The sequence below is a fragment of the Nerophis lumbriciformis genome, linkage group LG11 (assembly GCF_033978685.3).
Source record: "Nerophis lumbriciformis linkage group LG11, RoL_Nlum_v2.1, whole genome shotgun sequence".
In the NCBI taxonomy this organism is placed as follows: domain Eukaryota; kingdom Metazoa; phylum Chordata; class Actinopteri; order Syngnathiformes; family Syngnathidae; genus Nerophis; species Nerophis lumbriciformis.
This window is the reverse complement of record NC_084558.2, coordinates 12,386,053-12,398,800: the sequence shown is the minus strand read 5'-3', so window position 1 is coordinate 12,398,800 and position 12,748 is coordinate 12,386,053. Positions and strand designations below refer to the sequence as shown.

The 12,748-nt window shown below is 37.7% G+C and overlaps 1 protein-coding gene across 5 annotated transcripts in view; it reads left to right on the top strand.

The window, feature by feature from the left end:
- The window catches only part of ep300a (E1A binding protein p300 a), a 105,793-nt gene that overhangs the window by 64,065 nt on the left and 28,980 nt on the right, over nucleotides 1-12,748 (top strand). For all 5 annotated transcript variants that reach the window (XM_061967358.2, XM_061967359.1, XM_061967356.1 and 2 more), the window contains exons 9-11: nucleotides 9,258-9,375; nucleotides 9,459-9,600; nucleotides 12,263-12,337. In XM_061967358.2, coding sequence (XP_061823342.1) covers nucleotides 9,258-9,375; nucleotides 9,459-9,600; nucleotides 12,263-12,337 — 335 coding nt within the window. The remainder of the gene's footprint in view (nucleotides 1-9,257; nucleotides 9,376-9,458; nucleotides 9,601-12,262; nucleotides 12,338-12,748) is intronic.

Genomic DNA, 12,748 nt, shown 5'->3' with positions numbered 1-12,748 from the left:
GCAGCTTCTTCTCCGTGTAGTTCTTATTTTGTTCATCAACCGAAGCATGATGAATGTAAAAAAAAACGATCTCAGCCATCAACTCCATTGATGTCGGGTTTGTTGTGTAATCGGACTATAGGGTTGTACAGTTCACTGCTATTAATAAAGTACTTTGAGACTAATGAATTAAAAAAGTTACTACTGCCTTTGGAAAACACCTGTAGTTATTTTTCATCCACATGTGCTGCCGTGCATTTGTGTGTCAAAACGCACACACTGAGCACATACAATCATAATAATCGTCCAAAGGAATAATGACAAAATAACAACAATTCTACTGGTTAATAAAAAGGGTGCGTGAAAGGCAATATGAAAGTATTTGGGCTTCAGAACTGAATATAGATGCCTCGCCAAATGTGTCAATACAGCATTACCATCGTTGCTTCAAATGTAGGTAAACATTTAAAAATCAAACATTCAGACCTGCACAAGGAGTTTAAAGTGTGGCAGGTAATATAGTTAACAGCTTCCCCGAGACACGCATACAGTTGGTTTGCTTGTTGAAAATTATTAGAGCAGTCCAAACTGCCCACGTAATGTAAAATAATGCAAGTGAATTGACTGAATTTCGTAACATATTCCCACTTTTTAATTTGTGTTTTTTCTTTAACAATGTGTATATTACATGCTACTTGTCTTATCTGTGTATTTTTAGCCTTGTTTTCAGTGTTTACAAATTATCGTATTTGTCTTAAAGCACAGGTCAAAATTGGCAACCATAAATCATGAAGCATTTAATACAAGGTCAATAAAGCTTTCTGTTCTATTCTAACCTAATTCTAGATTATGGCATGCTTTATCTAATATGTAAAAATAATTGTAAACTGTTATTTAAGTGCAATAAGAAAAGCCCATGTGTTTAATGCACATTTTGATTTTAATTTTAATGTTCTTTGGGTGCAATAATAAACTTATAGACAACATTCACAATCACATTCACACACTATGGCCAGGTCAGTCTGTGTTGGCCCAGCAATTAGGTGGCGACTTGTCAAGGGTGTACCCCGCCGTCTGCCCACGTGCAGCTGGGATAGGCTACAGCGACCCCGAGAGGGACAAGCTGTAGAAAATGGATGGATGGATGTTTAATTATAAGTTTCATCATAATTGTTCTGTTAAAATGAAGGCAATAATGACATTTTTTTGTGTTCTCCTTTTTTTTTGGAAAAATATCAAAATATTGATATACATAACGATATACATTTTGGTACTAAAATATTGGTGTCTGTACAACTCCAGGTGGGACGTATGTGCAAACGTAACTATGTAGTCGATTACGTGCCCGAACTATGCAGTGAAGTAGCAAGTGGTGCCCCAATTCCTAGGGAAGATTACAGCCCTACCCCTTTTTACTTCATTTCAAGGGTGTAGTGCAGGGGTCGGCAACCCAAAATGTTGAAAGAGCCATATTGGACCAAAAATACAAAAACAAATCTGTCTGGAGCCGCAAAAAATTAAAAGCCATATTACATACAGATAGTGTGTCATGAGATATACATTGAATTAAGATGATTTAAAGGAAACTAAATGACCTCAAATATACCTACACACGAGGCATAATGATGCAATATGTACATATAGCTAGCCTAAATAGCATCTTAGCATCGATTAGCTTGCAGTCATGTAGTGACCAAATATGTCTGATTAGCACTCCACACAAGTCAATAACATCAACAAAACTCAACTTTGTGCATTCATGCACAACGTTAAAAGTTTGGTGGACAAAATGAGACAGAAAAAGATGTGGCATAAAACACGTCCTAAAAGTCGGAGAAAGTTATATATGTAAACAAACTACGGTGAGTTCAAGGACCGCCAAAATTAGTAGGACAAAACGGCGCTTGCCAAATACTCGAATCAGTGAGGCATGTTTAATATAAACAGTGTGCTTTATAACAATTAGGGAGGTTTGCGTCATGTTTGTCCTTCTACGGAAATCATATTAAAACAATTTTTCATACATTTTTGAAAAAGCTCCAGAGCCACTAGGGCGGCGCTAAAGAGCCGCATGCGGCTCTAGAGCCGCGGGTTGCCGACCCCTGGTGTAGTGGTAAAGGGTGAGGGCTAGTGGTAGTGAGTGAGGGGGTGTATTGGGAATGGGCCTTAATATACCAGTATTACACTTAATATCGGTATATTTTAGAAAGATATATATATATATATACCGTATTTTCCGCACTATAAGGCGCACCGGATTATTAGCCGCACCTTCTATGAATTACATATTTCATAATTTTGTCCACCAATAAGCCGCCCCGGACTAAAAGCCGCGCCTACGCTGCGCTAAAGTGAATGTCAAAAAAACGCTGCGCTAAAGTGAATGTCAAAAAAACAGTCAGATAGTTCAGTCAAACTTTAATAATATATTGAAAACCAGCGTTCTAACAACTCTGTCCCAAAATGTACGCAAATGTGCAATCACAAACATAGTAAAATTCAAAATGGTGTAGAACAATAGCAACATAATGTTGCTCGAACGTTAATGTCACAACACACAAAATAAACATAGCGCTCACCTTCTGAAGTTATTCTTCATTCGTAAATCCTTCGAATTCTTCGTTTTCGGTGTCCGAATTGAAAAGTTGGGCGAATACGGGATCCAAAATGGCCGGTTCCGTCTCGTCGAAGTCACCGGAGTCAGTGTCACTGTTGTTGTGCAGCAGTTCTGTGAATCCTGCCTTCCGGAAAGGTCGGACCACAGTTGTGACCGAAACTATCTGCCCAGGCATTTACGATCCACTGGCAGATGTTGGCGTATGTCGACCGGCGCTATCTGCCCGTCTTAGTGAAGGTGTGTTCGCCTTCGGAGCTGTGTGAAAAAAGCCACCCGGCCTCTTCGCGTAAACTTCCCTTAACCACTCGCTCATCTTTTCTTCATCCATCCATCCCTTCGAGTTAGCTTTTATGATGACGCCGGCTGGAAAGGTCTCTTTTGGATGGGTGGAAGTTAGCATGGCAAGCTAGAACCACAGTGAAGGATGACTTCTCATTCCCTGTGGAGCGAATATTCACCGTACGTGCTCCCGTTCCACAGTGCGGTTCAGTTGCTGTGAAATACGGTAGTAATCCGTGTGCGGATGGAGAGATTGCGTCTTTTTATGAACCGGATCGTTTTGTAGGAGCCATTTTGTGGTCTTTACAGATGTAAACAGGAAATGAAACGTACGGTGATATCCGCGCGTTTTTTCTTCTTCTTCCGGGGGCGGGTGAAGCGCTTCCTGTTCTATGGGGGCGGGTGAAGCGCTTCCTGTTCTATGGGGGCGAGTGCTTTCCTTGGCGGTTGCTTGCGTAGAAGAAGAAGCGCTTCCTGTTCTACCGGGAAAAAAGATGGCGGCTGTTTACCGAAGTTGCGAGACCGAAACTTTATGAAAATGAATCGTAATAAAGCGCACCGGGTTATTAGGCGCACTGTCAGCTTTTGAGAAAAATTGTGGTTTTTAGGTGCGCCTTATAGTGCGGAAAATACGGTATATATATATATATATATATATATATATATATATATATATATATATATATATATATATATATATATGTGAGACAATACCGCCATACTTGTATCTTTTGATGTGCCTTTGTTACGGCCGTTTGCTCTTTTCTGCGCCTGATGGGCGAAGCACAGGGCATTCCCTTTGGCTCAACCCCGCCCCTTGCGTGTTTACGTAGGCTTCTCTGACGCACAATGACGCAACACAGCAAACTTTTCAAAAGAATATGGCGGCTCTGGTGCCGACTTCGCGACTCCTGAGTGATGCAATGCTTTGGTCACCGCGACTGCATTTGGCTATTGGTGAGTGATTACAGCTTTATTTATACATACACCAATTTGCTTGAGAACCTATATCTCTCCTTGTAGCGACTTTATCACTAATCTTATCTGTTTGTTGTTCAGTTCTGTTGGTGACTTAGCACAGCAACTAGCGATAGTTCCTCTCTGCTGGTCGCTCGAAATGTCAAATGTTTAACTACTCCTCGGCTTGAAAGTGCCTCTCCTCATAGCCTGTGTAGCCTAACCTAGTATAGTGGCTAGGTGGCTGAAGAGTAATTTCAAACTGAACAACCAGCGGCCTTCAACGCAGTGAGTGAGTAGAAGCTCTCAACTATCCCTGCGCAAAAGCGTGAGGCTATAAACTGAACGTTACTGAACAAAAGTAACGAAAACTGCTTTGACATAGTAAGTGCAAACAAATTACTTTATAAGAATAAGCAACACGTTAGGTTACTACTTGCAACAAAAATAATCTGAGTACTCTCAACACTGGCTATCTAGCCATAAAACACTTGGGCAACCTGAAGCACTTAGCATGTTTTGTTCAAGATATTTGTATATATTGTATGTTGCCATTCGGACTAAACTACCGAGATATCAGTTTTCGTTGTTATTGCCCAGCCCTAAGTGCAGTAAAGAACTGCATTTGGCTGAGGGTTTTTTCTCTCTATGCTGTCTTCGGCATTTGAATGACAGTCATGTTCGCCAAACAGAATTGTTGAGCTTCGCGTTTGTTCCTCTCTCGCTTCAAACAGGGAGAAAGAGGTCTCATTCTGTGCATCGCTCTCAGCACCTGAGCGCATTTGTATAATTGTTGAATTAACTTAACAGAGTGACTCCTCTTCTCAGTCATTTGCAATCTTTGTCTTGTGGAGACTGGAATGGGGTGCCGCCGCTGCCCACACACTCACAGTACAGGGAGCCTCGCGATTCGCCATTAAGAAATGCCGCAAAGTAACACAAGGACGGAAAAAAATAAGATTATAAAGCCAAATGTCCCATTGTGGTAATATTTCAGCTTCAAATCAGATGGGTGATATGAGCCCATCAACACTTACAAACAAGCAAAAATGTCGTTGTGATCATGTGATAGCCATCCATCCATCCATCCATCTTCTTTCGCTTATCTGAGGTCGGGTCGCAATAAACCAAAATACAATGCACCTGGGGATAGGTTGATTGGCAACACTAAATTGGCCCTAGTGTGTGAATGTGAGTGTGAATGTTGTCTTGTCTATCTGTGTTGGCCCTACGATGAGGTGGCGACTTGTCCAGGGTGTACCCCGCCTACCGCCCTGTTGCAGCTGAGATAGGCTCCAGGCCCCCCCGTGACCCCGAAAGGGACAAGCGGTAGACAATGGATGGATGGACAATGTTCGTCCTCATTTTTCCAACTGGGAAAAAAAAAGCACTTTAAAATGTTAAATTTCTATTTAGGTTACCGGTCAATTTTTAAATTTTTAAAAGGAGTACATTGTATTTTTTGTTTATTTATTTAAAATAACACTGTTATTTACCTTCCGATTACAGTACAATGGTAAACAATTCTACAGTAATGACAAAAGAATATATAATTTTAAATGGTTACTTGCATTATTATAATATAATATGATTACGTTACATTATAAACTGTCTGCATAAGCCAAATATTTTTTAAGTAAATTATTGCATATTGTTCTAATGTGTGGCACCTTGAGACAAACATATTTTGATTGATAGTCTAAAAGTAACATGTCTTCATTCACTCGAAATATTTGCAGTTTTATGCATTTTTATGTATCAGATTTAAAAATCGCAAATTGAATCGCAATAACAATTTTGGGGAGAAAAATCACAATTAGGTTTGTGTAGACTGCAATATGAGGCCAGTAAACCAAAACTTTAAATGTTCCATTGAGAATATAGAACATTACCACGGTGCTCAAAATCTGTCAAAATGTTTAAGTACGACTTTGAAGCCGCATCGCTTGATGGATGATCGGCGCATTACGGCTACCGTAGTCAGACATACCGGGTACAAGTATTATTAAGGTGTGTCTATGAAGACCGCAAAACGGCACCCATCAGCAGACCTATTATGTGGCATTTGCAATAATATGCAAAACCATCTTTTCTTACCTTCTGGTACCTGCTGATCTGTATTTGGGATCTGCATATGTCCTGAAAATGTGCGCGCGTCCGCCATCGTAGTCCTTGACGACGCAGTAGTCGATAAGCTTCTTCTTTTTCTCTTATCTTCTTGTTATGGGGCATCCATCCTCTGCTGTTGTCATTTCTAATTTAAAGTAGCGCAAAGTTCTAACTTATATCTGTCAGTAGACTCGCTATGAAAGCGCTAAAAACTACCGGTGTAGTGGGTTTAGATAATTAATCCACGGAACTTAAGTTATTAGAGAGTTCCGGTCGGACGTTTTTTCACGGGACACATTTCTAGCGTTGTTGTTGCACTAGTGAGTCACGGATGAGGAGATGCTGCTGCTCCGTTGTTGATTTAAATAAAGTCAGAATGTTATTAAAACAGTTAGCTCCATCTTTTGACACTTCTTCCACTCCCTTCCTTGCACACAACACTGGTATAACAAAGATGATGGGGAGAAGATGCTGTCGAAGGTGAACCACGTAAATAAAAGCGCCCACAAAATGGCACATCCTGAAGTGACTGGCAGAAAACAACTTGAACATTGTCTGTAAAACATAATCTATGCAACATTTTGACCAAAGAACCACCATTACATGTTATGTAGACCACAAGGAATTGTTTTAAATTGAGAAAAAAATCATAATATGACCCCTTTAATGCGCCTTATAGTCTTTTGTATGAAAATAGACATGGATAGACCAGGTCATAGGTGGTGCGCCTTATCCCGGTGCGCCCTATGGTCCGGAAAATATGGTATGTGCATTTAAAGAGTAATCTAATCTTATTTATTAGTATTAATATATATTTAATCCCTCTGATATGGTTTTGCCCTATTTTTTAATTGTTGCTGTTTAAAGTACTGACTCTGATATGGATTATTGTACAATGTAACACAGGCTGCACTTTATTTAGAATGTTTTAAGTTCCTACAGACTTCTCCAATCCTTTTAGTGACTTTTTCTTTATTAAAAACGACAGGCTAAAAATCTACCTCCACATGCACTTTCTCTCCTTAAAAGAGCGCTACTGTCCTCTTAATATTTGCACATTTTGTAAATCGCCATCTGCAGGTATATCTCAGCTATATTTAAATCTGTCCACATGGTATACTTTCTGCCTTTACTCCGACAATCAAGTGCGTCTTGCTTACCTCATCAAAACATCTATTTTTCAGCACTGCTGTTTCTATCATCAAAATCTAGTTAAGAAGGCTACTTTGGGTCAATATTGGCCACATTTTTTCCGTGGTCAAATTTTTGTTGCATCACTAGTCATCCATCCATTTTCTACCACTTGTCCCTCTCAGTTATATCGCATAAATAATAGGCTCTATATACAGTGTTCTCTCGTTTAACGCTGGGGTTATACAACATTTTTTTTGTGTTTTCGTTCATTATATATTTTTTTCGTTTACACAATGTTTTTTTATTTATTTACAGGATGTTTTTTTTCCATTTACTGTGCATGTTTTTTTCGTTTACAGGTTGTTTTTTTTTAAATTTATTTTGTTTTTTTTTCATTTACAGTACTGTACTGTATATGTATGCTCGCATTAAACAATTTTGTTAATTAGGCAAACTGAACACATTCTGTACTGTGCAGGACAAATGGCATGCAGAAGATTGATGGACAATGGTCTACAGTCCCTTAGCGAATCAGGACGCAGAACACAATGCACAAAAGCAGGCGACACTGTAAAAAATTAAACACACAAAAAAAATCTGTGTAACAGCGAGGCCGCGTAAAGTGAACCATGTTGTAGCGAGGGAATACTGTATATCCATTCATACAATATATTACTTGAATGGGTTTTTACAATAAAAAAAACCCCTCATGTTTAAGGTGTGGTGGCTTTTATTTTTTTTATTTTCCCGTAGCGACGCTCCACAATCTACATGTAGCGGAATCCCTGTACTCATGTTAAGTTTTTATTTGCTTTTTATTACGTTTTACTGTATGTAAAATCTGCACTGCAACCACAGAATTCCCCCATTCTCACTTTGAGAAATGTATAAATAGAAACCGCTTTTCTTCGGCCCTCCTAAAGCTCAGTCACAATCACATCATTAATTTGTGTACTTTCAGGGTTTTCCTGAGATTGCCACTACATACAAGGTGGTGGGGGCGTGTGTAGGGGGGCGTGGTAAATATGACATCATCATATATTATATGATAATTTAAATTTGCAATGATGCTTTTTTATTTTTTTAAAGCTAAACTAATGTTTGTATGTATATTTATAAACAAATAGTGTTTTTAGTTATTTATTATACCATTAATAATATTAATGTTTTTCTTATATCATCATTAACTTGTGCTCTCTTTGTTCAATGCAGTTTCAATTGTTGCTTATTGTAAAAGGTAACGCAATTTCAACGTTTTTTTTATATTTGAGCTGTTTTTCTAACATTTTATAGCCAGTTGTACGTACATTATATACCATATACGGTATATACATTCATACAATATATCACTTAAAATCGTTTTTAAGTAAAAAAAAAAAAGGATTTCAATGAAAAAAAAAACAAAAAAAAAACATTTATTTTAAAACTTATTTTGAAGGTGTAGCGGCAGTAATCTTGCCGTGGCGTTGCGCCACTATCGTTTACATGCAGGGGAAACCCTGACTTTACTCCAACTCATTCATTTTAAGCTTTATTTGCGATATGGACTTCTACCTCTTTATTCCCCTTGAGAGCTGACATTTTTTCTTCTATTACAGCACTTACTTGGCAAGTAGCACAGTGTCTTCCACCTTCATTTCCTTCTTTGTCCTAAAACTTCTTATTTTCTATTGCCAGGAATTCTATTGTTAAACAATGTGATTCAACCTTAATTCAATTAGCTTAACAGCAGCCGTAACTTTTTTTCTCCAACAGATCCGTACCCCACTCAAGACAATATTTAAACCAATGTTATCAGAAAGTAATCCTGTAATTTCTGTCAAGCAATGTGATCAGGAAAATCGCCAACAGAAGGCTGTCATTCCCTTCATGGGAAGTGACATTCATAATATTTTACGAGTAAATTGGCCATAGTGTGTGAATGTGAGCGTGAATGTTGTATATATCTGTGTTGGCCCTGCGATGAGTTGGCGACTTGTTCAGGGTGAACCTCACCTTCCGCCCGAATGCAGCTGGAGCAGGCACCAGCCCCCCGCGACCCCGAGAGGGACAAGCTGTAGAAAATGGACGGATGGATGGGTTTAAATTCCATATCACCATGTAGTTATCAGCATTGTTGCTGTAATACTGAAAAAGGAACTGACAGACCATATGTCATATTTTTTTCTTTTCTCACCTATAGCGTTCAAGCCATTTTTCCAACTCCAGATCCTGCAGCCTTAAAGGATCGCCGTATGGAAAACTTGGTGGCTTACGCCAGAAAAGTTGAAGGAGACATGTACCAGTCGGCAAACAGTAGAGTAAGTTGCCATGAATGTTCTTTAATTTCTTTTAAATGCTGTAGTTGTTTTTTTTGACAGTTAATCCTTTGTCCATTATGCAGGCTGAGTACTACCACTTGCTAGCTGAGAAGATCTATAAAATCCAGAAAGAGCTAGAAGAGAAAAGGAGGACCCGTCTCCAGAAGCAGGGTCTTGGTCTTGGCCCTGCTGGGATGAGTCAGCCTCCCACTGGACTGCCTCCAAGTGAGTGGGCAAGAACACGTGGACTCAGATGGGCTATTCAATTGCACATATTTGGGGACGGCGTGGCGCTGTGGGTAGAGCGGCTGTGCCAGCAACTTGAGGGTTCCAGGTTGGATCTACGCTTCTGCCATCCAACTCACTGCCATTGATCTTGGGCAAAACACTTCACCCTTGCTCCCAGTGCTGCTCACACTGGTGTATGAAAGTGAATTAATGTTTGGTGTTGGTCAGAGGGGCCGTAGGTGCAAATTGGCAGCCACGCTTCCGTGAGTCTACCCAAAGGCGGCTGTGGTTACATATGTAGCTTACCACCATACGTGTGACTGTGGAGGGAATGAATGAAGGGTTCTCACTTCTCTGTAAAGCTCTTTGAGTGTCTAGAAAGGCGCTTTATAAATCTAACCCATTATTATTAATGTAAACATTACCTTGCTGTGGTGTGACAGTCTGACATTGTATTATTTTAACACTCATTAGTCGCATTTGATAAATACCGGTAACTTAAATTATTAGTTGCATTTGATAAATTATTTAAATTATTAAAGCATTATAATGGAAAATATTAAACTGGAAATGGTTATTAAGAAATATGACAATATGAACCAAATAGCTGAACGTTTCAATGATTATTTTGTTAATATCGGAAAAAATCTGGATCAAAGAATTCCAAATGCAGATGATGGGTCAGTTGAGGCCTTGAGTGAGCTCATAGACAGAAGTCCCAATTCCATGTTTCTTAAAAGTGTAACAAAAGAAGAAATAATCAAAATTGTAAAAAATTGTAAATCCAAGACCTCAACCGACTGTCATGGAATGGATATGGTAACGATAAAAAAGGTTATACAAGACATTTCAGAACCTCTGACATATATCACCAATGTATCATTTTTAACCGGTAAATTCCCTGATATAATGAAAATTGCAAAAGTCGTACCAATTTATAAGAATGGAGACGTACACCAGTTTACTAACTACAGACCAGTTTCATTACTTCCACAATTCTCCAAAATCTTGGAAAAATTATTCAATAGTCGATTAGATTTATTTATTAACAAAAGTGGGACGCTTGTGGAGAACCAATATGGATTCCGAGCAAATATCTCAACATCAATAGCACTAACCAAAATAACAGAAGAAATTACCAATGCAATAGATGGTAAAGAATGTGCGGCCGCAGTATTCATGGACTTAACAAAAGCATTTGACACAATTAATCATGATATTTTAATACGAAAATTAGAACGATATGGCATCAGAGGTTTGGTATTGAATTGGGTAAGAAGTTATTTAACCAACAGGAAGCAATATGTAAAGATGGGTGAAAATATGTCAACACGGCTAGATATATCCTGTGGTGTACCCCAGGGGTCAATACTGGGACCAAGATTGTTCAATCTTTATATAAACGACATTTGTAAGGTTACGAAGGACTTAAAGTTGGTTTTATTTGCAGACGACACAACTGCTTTCTGTTCAGGAGAGAGCACACAGAAGATAATACAAATAATAACAGAAGAAATGAACAAATTAAAAAGATGGTTTGACAAAAACAGACTATCTTTGAATCTCAGTAAAACTAAAATAATGCTATTTGGTAATAGTAGAAAAGAGCATCATACACAAATACAAATAGACGAAGTAGACATAGAAAGGGTAAAAGAAACTAGATTTTTGGGAGTATTAATAGATGATCAAATGAACTGGAAATCTCATATACAAAACATACAACATAAGGTGGCAAAAAACATTTCAATAATGAATAAAGCAAAATATGTCCTGGGCCAAAAATCACTATATATTCTCTACTGCTCGCTAGTGTTACCATATCTGAGTTACTGTGCAGAAATATGGGGAAATAACTACAAATGTGCGCTACATTCGCTAACCGTGTTACAAAAAAGATCAGTTAGAATAATACATAATGTTGGATATAGAGAACACACAAACCCTTTATTTATTAAGTCAGAAATATTAAAGTTTGGTGATTTGGTAAAATTGCAAACAGCTAAAATGATGTACAAAGCAAACTATAACCTGCTACCAAAGAATGTACAACAATTCTTCTCAACTAAAGAGGAGAAATATAACCTTAGAGGAAAAAATAATTTAAAACATTTATATGCACGTACAACACTTAAAACTTTTAGCATATCAGTATGTGGAATTAAATTATGGAATGGATTAAGTAAAGAAGTTAAAAATTGTACTGATATGATCCAGTTTAAGAGGTTGTTCAAAATAATAGTGCTTACAGAGTACAAAAAAGAATAATTATGAGAAATACTTTCAACCTTATTGAAAATAAGATATTCTTCATCTCAGTATGTTAATAATGACTGAATTAATTAATTAATTACATATTACAAAACTGTTGTATACTAATTCATATATGTTATTTTATTATATAAAAAGGTCAGTAAATGATTCTATATATTTGTAAACGCTTGAAGTGGGAAAGGGGTAGGATTAAATAAGCTTTGCTTCTTCCTACTCCTTTTCGGGCATGATGTAAAATGAAATGATATGAAATTGTGTGATGTATTATGATGTAAGTGTGTTCATGTTCGAAATAAACTAAAGAAAGAAAGAAAGAAAGAAAGAAATAAGCATATCTCCCTCTTCTTTGTGTACATAGTACTTATTAATTTCTCTGTTTTTCCAGATGGCCCCATTCCTGAACCATCTATTGTACGACCCACTGGACCAAATCAGATGGTCAACAGGATGCAAGGACCAGGTATATTTTTTTGGGAACTAGGCAATATTCACATTCAAGAAAGTAATCAGCAATGATACATATTTTCAAGGGATGGCTGCTTAACCAATGACATAAATATTTCGGTTTCTTGTCAAAACTTATAAATCGTGACAGAATACAAATATCTTGGACTACTAGTAGACTCAAAACTGACATTCAAATCTCACATAAAAAACATTTGTAACAGAGTAAAATGCAATTAAGCAAATTTCCGATTTATTAGACCCAAATGATCTTTTCAGTCAGCAAGAATATTTTTGCATTAAATTTTTCAGTCAGCAAGAATAATTGTGCATTAAATGGTCTTGTCACATTTTACATACTGCTTAGCCACATGGTCACAGGCGGATAAAACTTTACTAAAACCATTAGAATCCTTATACAAACAAA